Genomic DNA, 22,915 nt, shown 5'->3' on the forward strand with positions numbered 1-22,915 from the left:
CACATGTGAGCTTCTGGGAGAGACCTCACACCCAGACCGTAACAGTCCGATAGAGAATGGTTCCTGGGAGCTGTGGCCAGGGTGACTCCACAGACAGGTGGCCAGGTGCAAAGAGGAGACATAGGCTTACCCCCGTGTCCTGGTCTGTTCTTGCTGCCTTCACAAGAAGCACAGCAGTTGAAGAGTTTATGAACCACGGACACGGATTCCTCCGTCCTGGAGGCTGAATTCCAGCACGGGGGTTCAGCACGGGGGTTCAGCACGGGGGTTCAGCACCGGGTGGGGGCTGCTCTCATGCTGTGTCCTCGTGGGGTGCCGGGTGGGCAGCACAGACCAGCTCTCAAGGGTGGAGCCTCGTGACCTAATCGTCTCTCTGGACACCCCCTGCTAACACCTGGCGGAAGGTGACGTTCCAACATGAATTGTGGGGGGCAGGGATACAGACACTGAAGCCACCTCTAATGGAAATGGCTGGCTTTTCCTGGGTGACCTCAGCCTCGAAGAAGGACAAGCATGCAGCGCTCACCTTGGTGTGGGCTGCGGGAGCCGCAGACCCGCAGGCCTGGGAGACTCTGCGCCCCTGGGGCAGCCGACAGCTCTGACCCCTGGGAAAGGGAGGAGCGGGGGACACAGCCCCAGGACGAGGAGCCGGCCCGGTGCCAGGCTCCTGCAGCAGTTGGTGGCTGGGAGAAGAGGCTGGGGTGGACGGGTGAGGGAACTGCGCACTTAAGACTAGGGGACATTCCCAGAGTGTGGCTCGGTTGGGTCTCAGCTCAAACAGATCAGCAGTGAGAGCCATCTGGGGACATGGGAAAAGTGACTGTGGGTTGTTTGGATGCATCAGGGAATTACTGGTCACTGAACTAGCTGTGCCAATGGCTGGTGGTTCCGTTGGAGAGGAGCCTCCATTTTGGGAGATGAGTGCTGAATTTGCTGAACTATTTATCTATTTATGCTTGAAGCACCATGCTGTTTGTAATTTACTTTAATTACAAACATTTCATTGCAATTACTTTAAGAAACACACAGAGGGGGAGGGGACAAGGGGAGGGGACCAGGCAAACGGCTGCCACTGTGCTGAGGCAGGTGGTGGCGTTCGAGGCCCTCGGAGCGCAGACCAACAGACCCGTACACCACGCGCACGTATTCTACACATGTGCCGCACGCATGCTTCTGCAGATCACAGACGTGTTCGAAGGACCTGGCTTGTGTGACTGGGGGCTGCAGAGCCAGGACTCTGGGTCAGTCAGGCTGAGTCTCGGACCTGAGGCTAATTCCTTCCCAGGAGCCTCAGTCTCTGCTCCTAAGCTTTCCGCTGACTGCGCGAGGCCCCATCTGGTGGGGTGGCCCCACCTCATGGGGGTGACCAGCTCTACTCCAAGTTTACTGATTTTCTTTATTTGGTACCGAGGATTGAACCCAGGGGTGCTTTGCCACTGAGCCACATCCCCAGTTCTTTTTACTTTTTATTTTGAGACAGGTTCTTGCTAAGTTGCCAAGGCCAGCCTTGACATGCGATCCTCCTGCTTCCGTCCTCCCGAGTTGCTAGGATCACGGGTGTGCACCACCGCGCCTGGCCCACGTGTGCAGACTGTAAATGCTCGTCACTGAAAAACACCCTCCCGGTGACATCTAGACTGGTGTTTGAACAAACAGGAGGGCGCCGTGCCCTGGCCTGGGTGACACAGATTTAGCTATCAGTGTACCCATGGTCACTCTAATTTTCTTTCTGCTGCTTTTCTGTATTACAATTTCATGAAAAGGTAAAAACAGGAATGAGGAATCTTGGTTCATCAGGAGTCGCCTCGGAGGGTGAAAGCCCAGCCATGGACGGGAGACCACATTCAGCACCGAGCGAGCTCCCGCCATCTCCACCCAGTAACGCATAAGGTACCCCACAGCTCAGTGAGAAAGGCCCAGGGCCTCACCAGACAGCAGGCAGGGGACACAGACGCGGAACAGAGAACAGACACAGCTGGTAAACACGAAACCAGGTCAAGGAGTGGGCAACTGGGAGGCGACTGGGAACGCACGGCCTGCAGCACCGCCAGACGGACTGAGAAACTGACGTGACTCCATTTCTGAAAATAAATAAATCAGCAGCTTCTCCCTCAAGGCCTGTCCAAGGAAGCGGGCGTGACCTTGTCCTGGGAAAGACCCACAGAGCACTCCTAGGCACATACCCCACTGCTGAGTCGTTTGTCTGTAAATAACAGGAGAGGTCTGCGGCCAGGTGTCCCTGACTCAGTTAGGCTAGGTGGGGACTCATAGCAACCCCCTAGCAACCTCCAATCAGCATGAGACAGGGAAATACCTGGGATGCCAGATGACCCCCCCCAGTAGTTTATGGTGGTTGATAACATGTTGGGAAACCATGTAGTTCAGCACAAACACCTAAACCAGTCAGTTCAAAGGAATCCCCCTCTTGTACTAACCAATCACCCCTACTCAATGTGTTCCCGCCAGTGAATGTGCTAATCAATGTTAAGAGTTCTTGTTTGACTTTCCTGCGGTGTGGAATGATTTGCTGTGTGATGTTGTGACGCATAGAGTATCCCCCCAAAACCTATAAAATCTCACTGGTCACAAGACGGGGATTCATTCCCTGGGGCCGCTGTGTCGGAACGGTTGTGAGTCCAGGCTCCAGCGGGACTGGTGAGCGTGTGCCTGGGGACAAGCACTTGGAGGTGCACGGGGATCCCTCCTCCAGCCGGACTCCCCGGAGCAGAGTGCTTCACCCAGACCTCTGAGACGCCCCAGAGGACGGCGTGATGTCCCCGTGGAAGCCACACCTCCCTTGATCCGCTGGGCCCCTCAGCCAGCCGACTCCGTGGCACCCGCCCGGCTGTGGGTCCCCCATCTTCCCAGGGCCTGGCTGTCAATCTGACTGAGCCAGTGACACTCCAGCCACGGCCCGCAGGTTCCATCACTTCAGAATCTCCTCTCACCAGAGCCTGTCGGTCCTTCTTGGCTGCAGCCTCCCCACAGTCCCGGACACGGCCCAAGGTGTCCGAGTTTTGCCTCAGCCTAACGAGGGAGACCTTTAGCCCCGTTCCCAGTGGAACTCAGGTCTCCGCGGGAAAGCCCCTCCGCACTGCGTCCCGCTCCTGTCAGCTTCCTGTCAACACCCATGCCAGCCTCCAGGACACCCGTGCTCTGTTTGTCTTTGAGTCCTCACCAGGTTTGCCATAGGGCCCCACCTCTCCTGTCCAGGCGTTTCCCAGCCTCTCCTCCGAGCCTCTCCCACCCTCTGCTGCCCAGCTCCTAAGGCGCAGTTACAGTAAAGAGCCAGTTTTCCACATGAGTCCACACTTCTTTGCTGTAATGTGAATCCTGACGCAGGGTTTTCTTTTCAAGAGAAGAGGTTTATTTCATCTCATGGTTCTAGAGGTGCAAGGGCTGCACCTGGAGATGGCCTCCCTACTGGCAGAGCCCTGGGGTGGGGCAGGGCATCACATGGCGGGACAGAGTGAGCATGGGTGTGTCTTTGGTCTCCCTCTTCTTATAAGGCCTCCAGGACTCAGCCCTGGGGCCCACCCTGGCGACCTTATCTGATCACATCAACTTCTGAAGACCCTCCTTGAACAACAGAGTGGACTCACTTCGTCCTCCCGATGCTCAGATGGTATTAAACTGAGTACTGAAGACTTGGGGGACTCTCAGGGCACGCTGTGGCTCTACCTGTCATTGTTTCTGGATGAGAAATGGCCTCCCAGCCAAACCCAGGGGACATGGTAGGTGGCTCGGGACCCACCGGGGCTTCCATCATGCTGTTCTCAAAGCAGACGACCTGTGCCTTCACGTCTAGCTTCCCAGGCATCAATCAGGGCCACAGCTGGAGGAGGCGGCCTCGACACCCTGTGAGTGCTGTTTCCCCAGCCAGAATCCACAGGTCGAGGGGTGCAGAGGGGCAACACTGTGGGCGTGGCCTAGGAGAAGTCCCAGAAAAAGCCGAGCCTCGGGGGCCCTTCAGGACTTACACGCCGGTTTGGAGATCTTAGTAGCCAACAAGGAAAGCTTCAGCCCCAGCACAAAACAGCGGTGGGTGGACCCTGGGCTCCTCGTAAGAGGGCCTGGGTGATGGCTGGGGTGCTAACAAGGGGAAATGGGCAGGCTTAGGTGGCCCCAGGCCTCTCCTTGCTCCAGCACCTCTGGGAGAAGCAGGCAAAGGCCGCAGCAGCAATAGACTCCGAGGAGGTGGTCACTGCCTGGTGACTCTCAGAGGGACCCTCCTAGCAGGTCAGTTGTCTCCGTGCCTTGTCTCTGGGCGAGGGGTGGGGTGGGAAGGTGTCGGGCTCGCCCCAGGCCCCCGGCCCAGCCCCGTCTCCCTGCTCCGGGGGGGCAGGAGGCGCAGGCCAGGCAGGGATGCCCAGGGAGCGCCTCCTCCTAGCCAAGGGGGCCTCCACCTCCTGCTCCTGCTCCAGGCTCTAGGTGGGGAGTGACAGAGCGCTGGGTGCTGTGGAGTCAAACCAGGCCAGGTGAGGCCTCCCAGAGTCTGGGCCACTCAGGTGAGGCCTGTCCCCGGAGCCCAGAGTGAGTAAGAGGGAGGGATGCACCCCTGCACTGGGTGAAGCCGGGGGCAGGCTCTGGTCCTCCTTTCCCTCCACCCCCCCACAGGGTACAGGGTGTCCTGGTGTCCTCCTCCACTCGGCTTCTCAGGCTGCAGAATCAGAGGGGAGCAACCCCTGGAGACCCGGGGCTGCTGGGGCCCAGAAGCCTCAAGACATTGGGGTGCCTCCCTTTGGGGGTGAATCCTGCAGCGAGTGCTTTATGTGGGGCGAGCGTGTTCTTGTCTGTTCTTGGTGATGCTGGGATCACCCTGAACACTTGTTGGGAAGTGTATCTGTGTCGGCAGGAGGACAAGGGGGGACGCATGGGCTTTGTCCTTTGGGGCTGTGCATCGCGGGATGGTTTACATTTGGGGGAGCTCTCCCGTGGCTTTGGTGGGGGCAGGTCCCCCTCCCCCAGTGGAAGCTCTGCCCTGAGCTGGGCCCACCTGGTGCTCCCCAGGACTAGGAGGTAGACTGAATTCTGCAGACATGCAGGTGGCTCAACACAGAGGTGGGTTAGTGTCCAGTGACGGTGGCTGGTGCAGCAGGATTTCCGAATCACTCCGCCCACCCCACGTCCTGACTGAATCCTGTGGAGCAGGCTGTGTCCAGCCCCGAGTCACTCTGTTCCACAGAGCAGCACTTTATCCTGAGTGTCTCCATGTCAGTCCAGCACTAAGGCAGAGTGACCTGGTGACTCCTCTGGGCAAGCCAGAAACCACCAAGGGTGGACGCACAGAGTTAAGGAAAAGAGTAACCCAGCGGCAGCCATCGCGAGGCATGAACAGATGATGAAGTTGTGCTAAGAAAATGGACCATGCGTGCACCTTGGGGTTGGGTCAGAGGCACGTGGACGCAGGGGCCTGTCAAACCTCTACCGGGCACCAGCCTGTGAGTGTATCCAACCCCCCAGAGCACCCCCACCTGGAGCGTGTGGAAGGAGACCACCCAAGATGGCTCAGCAGGTGAGCAGGTGGGCAGCGCCTGGCGCAGTCTGTCCCTCAGGCTTCTTGGCTGGACTTTGTGATGGTCCCGCAGGACTCTTATCTGCCACCCGCATCCCATCACCTCTGCCTTTGCTCCGCTCTGTGTCTGACCCTGTGGCCACTGCTGGCCCTTCTGGGCCGTTCTGTGACCCACAGATCATGGTGAAAAGTGCCGTCTGAGACTTAAGTGAGAGAGGTTGCACTGAAGACTGGCATGGAGGGTGGAGCTGGGGCTCAGCGGTCGAGCAGTTGCCTAGCGTGTGTGAGGCTCTGGGTTTGATTCTCAGCACTGCGTGTAAATAAATAAATAAAAATAAAGGTCCATTGACAACAAAGAAATATTAAAAAGCAAAAATGAGTGGCATGGAATGGAAGCACCTGTGGGTGCCACGGCACGGTCCCACAACCGAGTGAACCAGGTGTCTGTGAGGGACAGTGCCGCTGTGAATCCGCTGTTGCTCAGTGCACTCTGAATCATGCAAAGACAGACGCGTCCAGTCCGGGTTAATGGCACGGCTCGCTCCTGGCAAATCCCTCAGAACCCATGCCTGTGACATCTCTGTCAACGCGATAAGGTTTCTCCTTCAGGATCCTGACACGCTGCACATGGTGGAGCTGGAGGGTGCTATTCTGGGTGCGATAAGCTGTCCACAAACGGACAAGTGCTATGAGATTCCATTTCTGTGAGGTCCCTGAGTCACAGATCCACAGGGACAGAAAGCGGGCCGGGGTGGGGGTGGGGTTCCAGTGGCTGGGGGAGCTGGGAGCCAGCATCTGGGGGACAGAGCTTCAGTCTGGGGGGATGGGAAAGCTCTGGAGGTGGACAGCGGTGATGGTGGCACAGCAGGGTGGACGTGCTCAGTGTCCCGGTCAGGCGCTGAGCCATGACGGGGATCGGGAGTGTCGTGTTACGTGTGTTCCCCACAGTTGAAAAGATCCTCTTTCAGTCAGGAGAGGATGCGGGGCCTCAACCCGTCATGGACCTCGGAGCACAGGACTCTTAGCTGGTGAAGTGGAGGATCTGAAGCTTGAGGAGGCGTCCCCTGCCCTTGTGGTTGAGTGAGGGTGGCCACAGGAGGAGGAATGGGCATCTCAAGGAGCAGAAAGTGGTCCCCATTGGCCCTGCCCACCTGTCCCCATGAGAACTTGGCCTGTGAGACCCTGAGGGGAGAGCCCACCCAGCCCACGTGGACTCTGAGCTCAGAGCCGTGGGCCGCCACGTTTGTCAGAGCAGGAAGAGGAGCAAATGGAAAGAGCAGCACAGTTTAAGCCTCTGTGTGACAGTCCCAGAAAAATGACTGGGCTGTGACCTGACAGGATCACCAGCTTTGCAGCCCCCCGTCATCTCCGGCTGCAGTTGGCACCGGAGGATGGGGTGCAGGTCCACACCCAGCTGCCTCCCTGAGAGCCCGGTGAGTTCTGTTCCACTGTCGCCTGCTTGTCTTTTGAGACAGGCAGTCAGGTCTGGTCTGTGGGGACCCCAGAGGGTGGCCTCTGCCTAGGACAGCAGCGGCAGTCCCTCGGTGGTGTCCTGACCGGCGCTCGGGTCCTCCTCGGCGGCCCTGCTTGCTCTCTTCTCGCCTCATTCCATTCTGCAGCGTCAGAGGACCACCCTGGGCTCCCTCTGCTCTGCACGGAGTCTGTTTATCTGGCTGGTCTTCTCTCCTTCCCCATACCCTCCACCTGAAGGACGGAGCTCATCTTCCTTAAGGGTCCCGTGGGGCCTGTGGCTGGTGCCTCCCGTCTGTGGGCAGACGAGTGGCAGGACAGGGTCGAATCAGATGGTTAGCTCTGGAGCCGATGAGGGTCATGCAAGCATCCTCTTGGACCCCGATGGCCAGCAAGAGCCTCTGCTTCAGAGGAGCGTCGAGGTACAGGTCCACCCTGGGAGAGTGTGAAGCGGCTGGGCTCCTGGGCCTGGCAGCCACAGGCTCTAAGAAGCAGAAAGAATGTTGAGGCCATTCTAGAATGTTCTAGAGGAGACTGTGAATCTGTTCCAGAACACTCTAGGGAAGACCGTGAGGCTGACATAGAATGTTCTGGAGGGGACTGTGAGGCTGTTGTAGAACATTCTAGAGCAGAACTGAGGCTGTTCTAGAACATTCTAGGAGCACTGTGAGTCTGTCCCAGAATGCTCTTTAGGGGACAAGAGGCTGTCTGAGAACATGGAGGGGCCAGGCAGCATCCCAGGCAGGGAGGGGCCCAGATGACCAGGGTGGGGCAAGCAGGTGGGGTGACTGGAGCTGGCAGGCAGGGTGGCCGAGCACACGGGAGCAGGAGGGACTTGCATGGGTCCTTCCTGCTACTGCGCATGGGGAGTCCTGATAGAGGTCCTGGCCTGGGGCTGGACCCCCAGGCCCTGGCAGCACGCACCTCTCTGTGCCAATGTCTATGCGTAGCAGGTGCCAGGCCAGGTCTTGGCAGGGACTGGAGGTGGGTAGTGTGGAGTGTATACTGGTCTGGCCCCGCCCAGTGGAGCTGACCATCCAAGTGCTTCCTCTGGAGACCCAGACATGGCCCTTGGTCCAGGGGCCCCGCCCACCCAGACAGACACAGACACCTTTGGGCCTCCTTCAGGGCTGTAGGACCCTTGAGGGCATCCAGTGGACCCTGGGGCCTACCGTGGAGTCAGGGTGTATTTGCCTCTGCGGTCCAAGCCACGGCCGGAGCGGACGGCAAAGCAGAGGAAGGAGCTGAGCAGCATGGCATAGACCTGATGGACAACCAGATGTCCCCGAGTCGGCAGGGACACAGCACTGGGTGGGGAGCCCCGAGGGGTCTGGATTTCGCAGCATTGGGAGGGGCACAGGTGTCTTGGGAAAGGAGCAAGGCAGACCCTGAACCCCCAAGGCCACCTCCTGGATCAGAGGCTGCTCCTCCCTGAGGACCCTGGCGTGGCCCAGGGCTGGGTGTCTTGGCCGAGGCTGTCAGCTGAGGCTGCCTCATCCTGCCTTCTGTGGCCCCTGGACCAAGGGCCATGTCTGGGTCTCCACAGGGCAAGAGGAGGGATTGGGAAGGGGCATCAAGCGAGGGCGGGTACCATGAGGGCCAGGCCAGTGCTGGTCAGCATGAAGGCAATGTTCTGCGGTGTCTTCAGGAAGCTCCTGATGCTCTGCAGACAGTCCTAGGCAGGGTGCAGTGTACATGGTGCCCACCCTGGCCAGACCTCCCTGCCCAGCATGACCAGCCTCGGAGAAGCCACGGAGAGGCAGGACCCGACCCTGTCAAAGTCAGGTTGTGGGAACTTGGGGTGCACCACCTTCCAGGGGAGAAGCACCCAGAGCTCTGGATTAGGCAGCAAGGGCAGGCAAAACCAAGGGTCACAGGCTGGCTGCTGTAGGGCCCCAGGGACTGCTGTGCCTGGCCAAGCTGCCCTGGGCTCCTGTACTGGCCACGTGTCCAGCTCCTGCAGGTGGCCAAGGGCAGCACGGCACCTCAGTGTCTAGAGCTCATAGGGAGGACAGAGGAGCAGCCCATGGAGGGGTGCCCTGTGCTGTCCTCCCCTCACTGAGCACAGGGTGCAGCACCCACCAAGGTCCTCCCCAGAAGGGAGGTGGTGTCATGGCATGGTGACATCTGCCCGTGCTGGTCTCATGCTGCCTGGGTGACCCTCGAATCTCTGCCTGCCCTGACCAGGATGCCAGGAGGCCAGGCGTTCCCTCCAGATGTGCTGGCCAAGAACTGTGGGCTCTAAGGCAGCTGCCAAAGTGGCCTCTGGCTTCCTGACATTAAAGGACACGGGCACTTCCCACTCAGTAACCCGCTCACGCCTTCACCGTGACCCGGCCCCCAGGGCCGAAGCTGAGAGTCCACCTCCTGCTTCTCTTTCTCCTGGACAAGAACAAAAGTCCCTTCATTCTTCGCTGGGCCCCAACTTGCCTTTGATTCTGGGATTCCAGTTCCCAGAGGGACAAAGGACCCAGGAGCCACACGGTGTTGTCCCACCCTCCTGCCAGCAGGCGTCCTCCTGGCCCACACCAGCCCGCCCCTGCTGGCCCCTGCTTCCCCCGGGGGCATTATAGCCAGGCCCTGGCCTGTGTTTTGCAGTGGGTCCTGTGGACTGCCCTTGGGTGGAAGGGCTCCCCGGCTCAGTCCCTCCCAGCACACTGGCCCTGGGGGTGGGGGCGCAGTGGACGGTCCTTCTGGGCCTCAAGCCATTTCCCACCCTCCTCCGTTTCTTGGAGGGTCGCCAGGCACATCCACAGGAGATAGGGCCAGTCTATTTCCAGGACAGTGGAGCGTCACAGCAGGGGAGAAGGGAGGGAGGGCCAAGTCCCAGTCCAGGCCAGCAGGAAGGGCCACGGCCTGGCCAGGGCTGCCCTCAGCTCAGCTGTCCTCCTGGAATGCCCTTCCTGCGGCTTCCCCCAGCCAGACCCGATACCCTCTCTGGGTTCCAGCACAGAGACCTTTTCTGTAAGCTTCTAGAAGTTTCTGAGGCTGGGTCCACCTAGCCCGGGGGAGCACCAAGCTGGGAGCTGTGTGAAGGAGTGAGTGGAGCCCGTGCCTGGTGTCCAGCTGACACAAGGGGCCTCGGCTGAGGCCAGGGTCAAGCTGGCTGCCTTGAGCTTCTTGCACAGTAGCCCCCTGCTGCCCCCCCTCCCAGGGGACCCTTCCCTAAGCCCTTCCACGAAGGCTCCGTGGGTGTGGGAAAACCAGGTCAGGATGTCCGTGGGGCTCTGCCCGAGGCCTGCGTCCTGCTTGGCCAGGAGGCTCTGCCTACTCCTTACCTCTCTCGCTGCCTCCTCGCCCCGACACGGGTCAGCTTCCCTGCTCCCCAGAAGCTGGAAAGGGGACCTCTTTCCACAGCACAGAAACTGTAAGACAGATGCAGGGAGCTGTGGGCAGTGGTCAGGATGGTGGGGAAACTGAGGCACCATGGACAAATGACCTGGGTGGGTCCTGCAGAACCGGCCCCTAGAGGCAGGGCTTCCTGGGGCACAGCTGCTTCTGCTGGGGCACAGCCACTGGCAGCCTGGGCCTAGCCAGGGGGAGGCCTTCCCTGTAACTTGGGGGCCAGTAACCCTCGCTGTGGGGCCACGGTGCTGTGGCAGACGGAGCACCCACTTGCTCTAACACTCTGTCCTCACCGTCTGGAAATCCTTAACCGTGTCTGAACAGGACCTGCCTTTTCACTTTGTGTCTGGCCCAAAGATTCTGTGGGCAGCCGTCCGGGGGAGAGGACTGGAGCTCTTATCCTCTACCTGAAAGTGGGCAGCCATGGCCTGTGTCCTGGGAACCCCCAGGGCTGGCCCAGGATGGCTGACTCGGGAGGGTGTCCAGTGCCCATTCTGTGTAGCACACTGAGGTTGACCACCTGTGGCATGCTGGCAAGGGGAAGGCCCTGCCCCTACTCACCGTGTCCTGGATGGCAGCCAGCTCGGGCCACTGGATGCTGGACGGGCTCCTCACCGCCTGATCATACACCAGGTCGTAGGTGTCCAGCATGGCGTCCTCCACCTGCACCAAGAGCACCACGGGAAAGCCTGGGCCCAGGGGAGCTCCCGTGAAGCCCTGGAGGCCAGGCAGGGCCCAATGCCCCACAATTCCCCCCTCTAGGGGGAGCTCCAGAGGCTCTGGGCACCAGTCACAGGGGTTCTGGACTTCAGTTGTGGGCCTCTTTCCCCATGATGGCCTGCCATGTGGCCTCCTGCTCCCCCAGGGGGGCCTGAGGGATAAAGCAGAGGCTATGTCCCTCAGCTATGGCCCTGGGGAGTGTGGCCAAGGGAAGTGTCCACCTTCTGCTGTGGTCTGGGCATGTGCAATGAATGGGGCCAGCAAGGAGTCTCAGGAGAGGCCTGGGGCCAGGTCTCAGCCCCCAAAGGTGCTTGTAGGTCTCTCTCCTGGGCACTGGGCTCCACATCAGGCCTCTGAGCAGGGATGCTTGGGCACCCAGGTTCCACTCCAGGAGGACGAGGCCACTTGGGGCAGAGGCTGGTGTGGACCAGGCTGGCTGGCTTCCCTCCTCACCCTCATCCCTAGACCTCCGAGCCTCTGCTGTCCCGAGGGTGGCTTTGCTGCCTCTTCCCAGGCCCTGCCCCAAATGCCCTCTTCTTGACCAGTATTCCCCCAGAAGCAAGATGGAGTCCCACCTATTCCAGGAAGGCATCCCTGATGGTCTCTGGTCTCCTGGCCCAAGGCAGGCCCCCTGATGCCTCTTCCTGTCTTGGAGGCCCTGAGCCCTCCCTTCCACTCCATGCCATGCAGACAGCTGGGACTCACCCTGGAGGGCCAGGGTGAATGAGGACCAGTGTCTGCTCTGGCCACGTGTGCCTGCCCTACAGAAAGGAAGGGGACTACCTCACAGCCCTGGTTTCTCTGGGGCCTGGTCCCCACAGCAGGCCCCATCAACAGACTGCAGGTCTGGGTGGGCATGTGGGCAGGCTGGCACTGGAGCTCAGCTGGCCCTGCCCAAGCCCAGATCCCTTTGGTGCCAGATAGAACTTCTGAGCCAAACACTGCTCCTGGCACAGATTAATCTCTCTGCACTGATGGTTAACAAAAGTCAGACATCCTCATGAGTCATCCCAAACACGGCTCCATCCTCCCCCACCCCCAGGGCGCGGGTGCCAAGTGGCCTCAGTCACTGCAAATCTGGGCCAGGGCTCTCTGTGGGCTTCAGTCTCCTGGCGTGTGCACGGGAGCTGAGCCCTGCTGGGCCACTGTGTCCTCGTGGGAGGAGGACCTGGGGAGGGTGAGGGGCCTTGTGGAGCTGATCTGGGGGGCCAGGTCCTCCTTCCGAACTGCAATGACTTTATCTCCCCTGCCAGCCCATTGTGGCCTAGAGAGGACCCCACGCTCCTAGGACCAGCTCTCCCTGTTCCTGCAGGGCAGTAAATAATGCCTCTGTGGGCCGAGGGACTTACTTGGCCTGGCAGGTGTCTCTCTGGTTTTCAGCCAGGATGCCATTGGACCCTACCCCTGGGCTACTGGGCAGGTCAGTGTCCAGAACAGGACAGCAGCTGTGCTGCCCGTGAGGCCAGGACTTGCCCACCACTGTCCTCCAGCCCCTCCTACACGCCATCATCCCTGCCTCCAGGTCTGAGTCAGATCCAAGTCCCTCTTTGTGCATTTTCGGGGCAAGCCCTCTACCAGGCGGCCACATCCCTAGCCCATTCTGTGCATTTCCTGGAATGTACCACCCCTCCAGTCCGTCTCTCACCCACCTCCCCCAGTTGCATCTTCCAGGGCCTGGGGTGTCTGCAGAGGGACAAGGGAGGGGCAGAGCTCTCCCCTCCTCCCCAGGGAGCTGCTGCCCCTAGCCCAGGAGGAGACCACCTGCCCCTGCACAGAGGCAGGAACAGTCAGCCAGTGGGCCCCTTCCCCACCACACACTGGGCGCGCTCCCAGCCCTCAGCTGCAGGTGGGACGGCAGGCACTCACCTGGGTGGGGTTGTGGAACCTCCAGAAGGCCACCTGCACCAGGCTGCAGAACACCAGGGCGAAGCACAGGAAGCCCTGGGAACAAAGGGGCCTGGTCACTGTGTGCAGGCTTGTGGCCTGGGTGGGCTGGCAGCTGGTGTGCAGAGAGGCTGCTCCCTAGAAGGAGGTGAGCGGTTTGGTTTTGTGGTCCTGGGACATGAAACCAGAGGGCTCTACCACTGAACTGCATCCTCAGCCACTTTTATTTTATATTTTGAGATAGGGCCTCGCTAAGTTATTGAGACTGGCCTTGGACATGTGATCCTCCTGCCTCAGCCTCCCAAGTCTCCAAGATTACAGGTGTATGCCCCCAGAACCGTTTGAGGTATGGGTTTGAGCCCGAATCCTCTTTGCCTAAAGGGGAGACTTAGGACAACGGGAGACTTGCTGGTGGGTCCCTTTCCCGTCACTACTCCCTGCTGGCTCTAGAGGGCCTGTCAATCACAGTACCACACTGCCCGCCCCAGGAGGGGCAGCCCATCCCTGGGGTGGCGAGACCCTGTCCACTGGAGGGCTTCAGCGAGAACATTGACCCAGGAGGGCCAGGCAGAGCCTCCTGCCCCAGGATTCCCCCAGGGAAACGGAGCCTCTCCTCAAGGAAGGGAAGTGGCTCCCAGCCATGGGAGTGGGTGGGTGCCAGAAGGTTGCTTTGCTTTGTTTTCAGAAACACGCCTGGTGAAGGATGGGTGCAGCCAACCTCACAGCTGGGCTGGCCCCAGGACACAGTCTGCAGCCTGGGGAGCCAGTCCTCTGGGTGGAAGAAGCTGGGGACAGGGAGGGGAGTCACACATGGGGGTGCTGTGACCACCCTCCCCTCTGGGTGAGAAGCCAACACTTCCTCCACGCCCCTGCTTGTCCGCAGGACCACAGCCAGCTATCTCCCCGGGCTCTAGACCTGTGGGGCACCACCCGCTGCTCACCAGCTCCCCCCACACGGCCCTCCTTTCTTTCAGGGTCCAGACTTTTGAGACCCTCCCCGTTGAAGAAGCTGATGGACATTGTGGACCTCTCCCCTGAAAGTGCACACGAGCCCTCCCACTTTGGGGACAGTGTCAGAGGTTCCTTTCAGACTGAGAGCCCTGGGGACACTCCCCACCAGAGACCCATCTGGTGACACAGGACCTGGGTCTCCACCAAATGTCCTCCTGGCACCGTGATCCAGGCTCTGCCCACAGTGTTCAGCTCTTCTCTCATCAGTCCCCTGCCACCCCACAGCAATGCCAGTGTGTGGCTTGGCCAACATGCGCTCCCCGGGGGACTCTCTGCAGCCTGGGACTGCTGTGGCAGGCTGTCCCAGCCCCGGAGTCATGGGGGTAGGACACCTGCAGATGCAGAGGGGCCCCAGACATTTTCCAGGATGGCACGGACACAGCCTCACTGGTTCCCCCAATGTGGGTGCAGGCTCCGTGGGAGGGGGGAGCCCTCTTCTCCACGTGCCATGTGCCTTCTCCTTCCTGTTCTCCCTGGCCCTCTTCTTCATCCTCCTCTTCACCCTCCTCCTCCTCCTCCTCCCCTCCCTGGGGCCTGGCTGAGGGCTGTCCTCCCCATCTGGAAGCCACCCCTCAACACTCTCCCAGCCTCGAGGCCACGAGCCAGCTCAGAGACCAGCATTTTCCAGAAAACATTCCATTCTCAGGAGAAAGAGCACCCATGGCCCGCCCCTCGCTGCTCTCTCTCTGCAGAGAGGGTCTTGGGCAGTGGATGGATCTCCCGAGCGTCCACAGTGCAGAGGATGCTGGGCAGGCCAGGCGTCCGCTCAAAATGAAAACAAACTCGTAAACAACTTGAATCGCTTCCTCTGGGCTGAGGGGCGGCTGAGCTTCTGGCTTAAGTTACTCCTTCATTTCCTGTGCAAAGGCTGAAGGGGGTGGGCAGGAAGGGGCAGGGAGGGGCAGCCAGGCACCACACGGGAAAAAATCTTCCACTTGCTGTCCCCTCCCTGCCTCGTCACATGCGCTTTCAGACATGCCAGGTAGCGTGCGCACACAGCCAGGCCTGCGTGGTGGCCAGGGCAGGTGAGGGCAGGCCACAGGGTCTCAAGTGTCCCTGTGGTGGCCTTCTGGGCTCACTTTCCGCACTGGGGCCCAGGGTGCAGGGGTTCAGGAGTGTGTTTGGGAGCCCTCACTGGGCCTGGAGTGGCGTGGACCCCAGCCCTGCACAGGTATGCAGCTGGGGGTCCCAGCTGCGCCTGCAAGGCTGACCCACATAAGGCCTGTCAGGCCCTGAGTCTGGCTGCAGCTGCTCTGCTCCCTTGGGGACCACCCAGAGTGTGAGTCCCTGCAGGAGTGACTGTCCCTGTGCTAGGAGACGTTTGCAGACCTGGGGTCCTCATCAGGCATGCACTGAACCCAGGGCTAGGCTGAGAAACCCCTGGCCCTGCAGGCCGGAGGCTGTGTTCTCAGGGAGCCCCAGTGAGGCAGAATTGAGATCCCGGGCCATCCTGGGCCTCCTTGGCCACAGATCAGCTGGGGAACCCGGGAAGTCCACGGTAGGACCAGGCAGTGCAGGCCAATGAGGGTACAGACTGGAGCCTGTGGCCACCTGCTGCCCTCTGCCGCCTGCCATCTGTGGCCTCAAGCCCAGCTCCACAGCGCCCCCTGGTGTCTGACATGCAGCCCTGGTGCCAGGCCTCTCTGGGCAGCCCTCTTGGTCTCTCTGGGCTGCCAGACCTGTCGCCCCTCTGGGGCACCCCCTGGCAAACACACACCCTCCGGGAGCACAGTTCACCAGCCATGTCACCCCCTCACTGGGGCCTTCCTCTCAGCCCCCAGACCAGGCTGCACAGGCCTGGTTTTAGTGCCCACTCGTGGCCGGAGCTGTTCCTGCCCTACTTCTGTGTCCCCAGTGTGGGAATCCTGGTGAGGTTGGAGCTGCTCAGCCGCCCCCAGCTGTCCCTGTGCTAGGAGACATTTGCAGACCTGGGGTCCTCATCAGGCATGCACTGAACCCAGGGCTAGGCTGAGACCTGCGGGCCCTGCAGACCGGAGGCTGTGTTCTCAGGGAGCCCCTGTGAGGTCCCAGCACAGGCCACCCACCAGCCACTCATAGGCAGGGCGAGGCGAGGCGAGGCGAGGCGAGGCGAGGCCTGCCTTCGGGGGCAGGGGTCTCCACACGCAGAGGGTGGAGGTGGGAAAGGGGTGACCTCAGGGCTGGAATGGAGTGACCAGCGAAAGGCAGAGCACCAGAGAGGAGCTTCCCCCGCTCAGGTGAGCAGGGGAGGAAAGGTGGCCATGGGGGGTCACGGGCAGGTGTCCTGGGATGGTCATTAAGGACTGGTGGGGACCAAGATGGGGCCCACATGGAGAAACAGATTTGGGAGCAACAAGGGGCCACTTCTACCAGGTTGAGGTCCAGGGCCTGTGAGACCTGGTGGCCAGGGAGACCCCTCTGGTGGCTGGGAGGGAGGGAAGAAGAGAGCTTGGCAAAGGTTCTGCCTGGCCCTGCCCAGTCTCCTCCTAAGAGGAAATGGAATCCCCCAAATCCTGGCCCCAGAGTCCTCTGGGTCACAGAACCAGGTCCTTAGGGGATGGCTCCAGGCTCCAGGGCCGGCTCAACCTTCAGGGCTCTGCTGCTGGGTGTGAGGAGGACAGTGAAGCAGGCCCTGGGCAGTGCACTGGCCGGCTAGCACCAGTTTCTGCTTGAACATTTCAGGGTGCTCCCTGGGCTGACCAACCTCCCCAGTCCTGGCCCTGTCTGGGGGTGGGGGAATCCAAGGTCACCGAGAACTCACCGTGGCCAGGAGGCCTGGGGCCTCTCTCATGGTGGCTGCAGCACTCAGGGTAGCTCCCAGGCTCAGCAGGCCTGCCAGGCTGATCCCCATGGAGAAGACTGGGTGGGAGAGAGGGGAGGGTGGGGTGGCCTGGGGTGGGGCCTGAGGCACAGAGCCTGGGCCTGCCTCCAAGTGGGGGGGGGTCCTGGGGGGGGCTGGACCTCTGGGGAGGCCACACTTCCCCATCAGACAGGGATGTGCCTCCCACTGCCCAGTGACCTCCTGCCTCCCAAGGCAAGGGGGACGAGGGAGCAAGCGGGGCCTGGGGCGGGCACTGCTCCCCTCCTCTCCCGGCTTCAGGGGCTATCTTGAAGCTGCCACCGGGCCCCAGTGACAGGTGTCTCTGTGAGGCTGTGGCCTTATCAGCCCAGACCCAGGCCCCAGGCTTCCTGCTCCAGGGTGGCTCGGGCCGAGGGAGCAGGAGACCTGGACCTGCAGGCACACTCATGGCCAGTGTCCCCCACCCTCGCCTGCGGGGCAGCCGCCCTCCTGAGCCCCTTGTGCTTCTGCTGGGACATGCCCTCCTCGCTCTGGTGGAAGGGGGCCACCCCAGCAGGCGCTGGCCCTTCCTCAGTGTCCTCTGCCCTCTGAACACTGATATTTCACTTCTGCATCCCACAAGACCCTCCAAGTCCAGCTCCAGGCAGCCCCTCATCTGGACTGAGCTCCGACATCAGGGACCTCTGTCCCGTCACTGCCACGTACACCACCCTGTCCCCCCCACACACCTGTGGGGTGGGAGATGAGGGCAGGAATCCCAGCCATGGTCCAGGACACCAGGGGTACTCCTTCCAGCCCCTGACCCCTGGTTCCTGCCCAAAGCCAGCTCCTCTGGACGGGCTGGGGCTGGGGAGCTGGACCCTCGTCCTCAGGGCCCTTCACCAGCAGCCTGCTTCCCCCTGTGCCCTGTGGTGGCTCTGACCTCACTCACCCCAGCGGTGCACGGCCTCCCACGGGTTGCTGTCCAGGGATGCGCGGCTGACCACAGCAAAGCGGTCCTCGAGGTGAAGGAGAGCCATTGCGGTGGCCATCGAGAGGCTCAGCAGCTGGGGGTGGGCAGGCTCAGAGCATGGGGCAGTGGCAGCTGTCCCAGGGCAGGGTCTAACCCCAGACCCTCTGGTTTCTGACCTCACGGGAGATGTCTGAACTTGAGGACCGTGGGGTGTCTCTGGGGTGGTCTCAGAAGCCTCCACCCAGACACCGTCACACACGCGTGGACACACACACTCATTGCACAGTTTTCCCAGGACCCAGACCTTGGGTCAATCAGTCTGCAGAGCCCTGACCCCTCCCCAGCCCAGGAAGACCCCTCCCCTCAGAGCAGGAGGAGGCCTGAGAGCCCTGGAGCCCAGGTAGCCAGTACCCTTCCCTGGCATAGCCCGTCCACCCCAGGCCCAGGCCACCCAGGGCCCTGGGTCCAACCCAGGCTCATCTAGGCCCTGCCTCAGGAGGATGGACACTGTCCACAGGGGCCTCCTATCCAGATGTCAAGAGTGCCCCCCAGGGTTCCAGCGCAAGTGTGCGAGGCAGACTCCGGCGGCAGGGCTGGTGGGTGTGCGTGTGCGTGTGCGTGTAGGCCTGGGCCACCCTGCCACCCCCACCCTCTTGCCTACCCTGCCTGTTACCAAGACAAAGAAGCAGGTGACCAGCATCTGGCACTTGGCGACCCTGACTCGTCTCCCGGGCCCCATGGTGGCCGCCCCTCTCCTCTCCTCTCCTCGGCTCCTCTGCGTGGTTTCCTGCCAGGCAGGGCCTTGCACCACAGCTGCCCGCCCAGGACGTAGGTGCATCCGCCCGTCTGTCAACACACCCATAAGCTGGGCGGCTGGGTGCCCTGGGTGAAGGACAGGCAGGAAGTGCAGGGCCCCCACCCCTGCTCCCCAGGCCTGGCCCAGACTTTGCATCTGCTGATAGCTGAGGCCTCCCGGGCGGGCGTGGCCCTGTTCCTGCTGGGGCCACCAGGCACCACGGGAGGCTGGGAAGTCATGGGCAGCCAGGGGACCCAGCAGAGTGTGTGTAGGAGGGAGCTGCGCCCAGGAGTACTGCCTGGGGACAGAGGCCTGGAGGAATTGGGAGACAGGCAGGATCTAACCAAGGTCCTCAGGAAGTCCGATTTTCAAGCCTCCAGAGCATGATGGGCAGGCAGAAGGGCTATCTGGAGCTACCCAGGAGGACTGCGCCTCATCCACACCCGCACGGGGCCCCTTTGTAAAACACGAGTCAGTGACCCACACAAAATGGTGTGAACCATGAATGGGGCAGAGGGGCCTATGTCGGCCACTCAGTGGGCCTTGGGGGCCAAAGAGACCCTCCGCGTGACGTAATGCAGTCTGTGAAACCACCCCATGGGGTTGGGGCTGGTGTGAACCCCTGGGCCGCTGCTGGGTGCTCCAAGGCTGCGGTGCCCCATCCTGGATGGGTGGGCCCCCCTTCCACCTCAGCTAACGTGGGGTCTTCCTAGACATGAGGTGTGGGGGGAGCAAGGAAGTCCTCGATGTTCTGGAAGCGGGTGGAGCAGATCTGTGTTGGCAAGCTGGCAGAGGGCACCGCTGTGGTCCCCTGCCCTCCCTCGGGCGCTGGAGCCCTCGTCCTTCCCTGCACACCCTCTGGAGCGCTGGTCCTCCGGAATGCCCAGCTGGATCTGTAGGGCAGGGGCTGTGTGCCCACCAAGCTGCTCCAGGTGGAGGCCCAGGTGTGAAATGGGTCAGGGCCAAGGGGGTGGCCGCCTGCTTTGTCCCCAGCAGAGCCCCACTCTCCTGCCCCCGGCCTTTATCTTTAAGGTATTGAGTGTGCACACAGGACCCCCTTTTCCCTATCCTCTTCCTTTGTCTATGAATTAATTGATTTATTAAAATGGTTTTGTCATAGGATCTATCCTAAAGGGACCCAGTGGCCAAAGCTGTTGTCGAGCAACAAAATAAACTGGGAAGTATTGGGATCCTGACGGAGATAAACAAAAGGTTGACTCTTCAAGTTAGGGAGGAAGAAGAGGAGAAGAATTCCAATACGTCACGAGAGTCCTTCATCAGGAAGGTGAGGTGTGACTCTTAGAAGTACCGGTGGTTGCAAGAAGTCACAGACAGGCTGGGAAGTGGGCGGCCTTTGGAGCCTGGCTAGCAAGCACACCTGGGCAGGTGGTTGGCCTGCTCTCCCCTCTGACTTAGCACTGCCCCTGGCCCCACAGCAGAAGCCCCAGGTAGCAGTCTACTGTGATTGGCTAATTTTAAATTGGGGCGGGCAAAGGAAGGGGGTCTAATTTAAATGGCTGCAACTGGATCTCCAAATGGCTACAATTGGATTTTTAAAATTTTTTTTTTTTTTAGTTGCAGATGGACACAATGACTTTATTTTATTTATATTTACATGATGCTGAGAATCGAACCCAGTGATTTACCCAGCTAGGGAAGCTCTTCCCACTGAGCTATACCCCAGCACTTTTGATTTTGAGATAGACTCTCAGTAAGTTGCTGAGGCTGACCTTGAACTTGTGATCCTCCTGAGTAGCTGGTACTACAGGTGTGCGTCACCGGACCAGCCTTTCCACACTTTATAACCCTGAAATGTTTCTAAAATGTGCATTTTATCTGAAAGCCTAGATTTGCCCATCCGAGTCGGTCTTGAGAAGGGCTCTGCCCATCGGCCCCTGAGCCCTGAACTCCTGGGCCAGACTCCGGGCGGCTCCCTTAGCTCCTCCCCCCCCACCCCTCGTTCTGCTCCCTGTTCCTGCACCACTCAGCTCACTCTTCCCTAGTCACTGCCCCTGCTTGGCGCCTCGGCTTACCTGGGCAACTGTCTCTGGGAACCCTGGCAGTCTGGGGAGACCTTGGTGCAGAAGCAGCCCCCTCCAGCTAGACCAGAAGGTGGCAGTCTTTGTCCTCCTGAGGGACCCCCCAGCCACCTGGAGAGGAGCCCAACCTTCAGCACCTGGAGGGAGGCTCACAGAAGCCCCCTCCACACAGCAATGAGCCCCAGGGCCCTGAGCCCTGGAGCCTGGGGCCTGCGCCTGACCTGGGCCGGGCCTCTGTAGACCCAGCGGGGCAGGGCAGGTAACCACAACCTGTCCCAGCCAGGAAGGCCAGCCTGCCGTCGTCTGGGCACCGTGAGCTCACTCCCCTCCTGCCCACTGAGCTGACCCGTCAGGGCCATGCGGGCACCTGAGTTCAGGCTGGCCTCTCTGCCTTTGGCCCCGACCTCAAGTGTCCCCCATGGCTGAGACATACCCTGGGAGCTGCTCGGGGGCCACCCTGTGTCCAGGTCAGCTGGCCCTGCAGCCTGGGCTGTCCTGCCTACCCTAGCAAACCCCGCCCTGGCTTTCAGTAGCCGGGCTTCCCTGAGACCAGGCTCCTGGGCCCTGGAACCCTCAGCACTGCACATGCCCCATGCCCCGGACATTGGAGGGCCATCCTGTCCCCCACTCTGGCCCTTCTCCAGAGAGTCAGGGGTGGAGTGGGCTCCAGTGCCATATCTCCCTTGCTGGCACATGGCTGCCCCCCAGGAGAGTCCGGGGGACAGTAGGCCCCTCCACCTGTATCCATGCTGTGCCACTCTGTAGTGCATGGGGCTGGCACCATGGAGCCCACTGTCCTGCCCAGGGCCACCAGAGATGCTGATGGAGCAGAGACAGGGCTGGGGCACCAGCGTGTCCAGGAGGGTGTCCCTGAATGCCCTCTGGGGCAGTGGCACCTCTCAGGACTCCCTCGGGGCAGTAAGAAGGCTGGCCGAGGGCTGCGGATGGGCCTCTACAGCCTCTCGCCTGGAAGTACCTCCAGCCCTTTTCCTGGTGGCTGGCGAGGAGTCCCCAGTGACAAAGGCGATCGGTATCACAGGCACTCAGACCCCTTCAGGAGCCAAGGGACATTGCTGTGACAGTGCTCCTTCCCACTGGGGCTGCAGACCCCACGCAGAAGGCTCAGGGCCTCTCTGTCATGGGGCAGGTACAGGGGCTGGGACAGGGGCAGGGTTGGGAGCGCTTAGGAGGGGCGGGGCCCAGGGCCAGAGGGCTTCAGAAAGGGAGGCTGTGTCGGCATCTGCAGGGGACTGAACTGTGTCCCCATATTCCTAGGTGGGCACCCACCCAGTGTGGGTACCAGGAGTGGGCACCCGGCCCCAAGGTGGGGGCCAGGGGTGGCCTTGGGAGTGCCCAGATGACCCTTGTGATGGACGAGAGGCTCCTTCGAGGAGGAAGCAGACCCACCTCTCAGCTGGTGAGGGCACACTGAGGGGTGGCCTTCTCCCACCAGGAAGGGAGCCCTCCCCAGGGTGGAGCGGCTGCAGCCCTGGCCCGAGGCCCCAGGGACCCAGAAGCTGACGCTGCTGTTTAAGCTTCGCCCACTCCCAGCACCCTCGTCTCCGCTCACCTCCCTGTCCACTCAGCTCCTGCTCATTGAGTGCCCTGGAGAAGCTGTGTCCATCTGACGTGGCCTCCTGGCAGCCTGGGCCTGTTCAGAGGCAGCAGGGGCTTCATTGGAGGGGACCAAGGCCCTAGAGGTCCAGGGGGGCCCAAGCACATGGCCCTGGTTGCAGAGGCCACCATGACCAGTTTGGGCAGCTGCAGGGAGCTCTCCTGCCCCTCGTGGGTCTTCCCACAAGGTCCCTCTCTGGGTGCCAAGGTAGGGTGGGGCACAGCAGGGTTTGCCTGGCAGAGGGTAGGGTGAGGGTGGCCCCAGCCCAGCTGAGGACCCGCACACACAGGGACTGGCAGTGAGGTCAGCCAGGGCCACCCTTCACTTGGGTTGCCCTGAAGTGAGGTTCTGGTGTTTTCAACAGCAGCATCAGGACCATGGCGGAGGGAGGAGGAGCCAGTCAGGGTGGACATCTTGTTGGGGAGAATGTGGTCTTCAAGGAGTACAGGACATCAGAATCAGGGGACAGCAGGAGCCCCTGGGCCTGTTGCTGAAATGGCATCTGTGATGGGCAGGGGTCAGAGAGTCTGGCCCATGGACACCTGTGCCTTGGCCTGTTGGTCACCACGTCCCTAGACTGGAAGCCAGGGAGCTCAGGTGCAGCTGGACTGGAGTCTCGCCTAGAGCCACACCCTCCCCCATTCAGGGTCCGGCTGGAGATGGCTCACTGGCCATGAACAAGGGAGGCCTGGGTCCTCTAGGAAGGATCCTGCTCAGCCACCATGATTTACCGCCATCTTTCTTCCAGCTTCCCAAAGGGACCTGCAGCCACTCTCCAGGGTGACTGTG

At 61.1% G+C, this 22,915-nt stretch overlaps 1 protein-coding gene across 3 annotated transcripts; it reads right to left on the reverse strand.

Moving 5' to 3' along the window:
- Nucleotides 1–7,291: 7,291 nt before the first annotated feature.
- Nucleotides 7,292–18,487, reverse strand: TSPAN32 (tetraspanin 32). 3 transcript variants are annotated; one of them, XM_081279114.1, is made up of 10 exons: nt 18,350–18,487; nt 17,656–17,770; nt 16,686–16,783; nt 12,917–12,991; nt 10,892–10,993; nt 10,264–10,350; nt 8,757–8,942; nt 8,577–8,660; nt 8,158–8,249; nt 7,292–7,469 (listed from the first exon to the last, which is right to left on the reverse strand). In XM_081279114.1, the coding sequence occupies exons 1-10, from the start codon at nt 18,413–18,415 to the stop codon at nt 7,322–7,324; spliced, it is 1,053 nt and encodes a 350-aa protein (XP_081135240.1). In that variant the 5' UTR covers nt 18,416–18,487; the 3' UTR covers nt 7,292–7,321. The 3 variants fall into 3 exon arrangements, with proteins under 3 accessions (XP_081135240.1, XP_081135239.1, XP_081135241.1); XM_081279113.1 differs by having other exon boundaries at nt 18,338–18,487; XM_081279115.1 differs by lacking the exon at nt 8,757–8,942 and having other exon boundaries at nt 18,338–18,487.
- Nucleotides 18,488–22,915: the final 4,428 nt, after the last annotated feature.

The sequence above is a fragment of the Spermophilus citellus genome (genome assembly GCF_964194105.1).
Source record: "Spermophilus citellus genome assembly, chromosome: 2".
NCBI classification, from domain to species: Eukaryota; Metazoa; Chordata; class Mammalia; order Rodentia; family Sciuridae; genus Spermophilus; species Spermophilus citellus.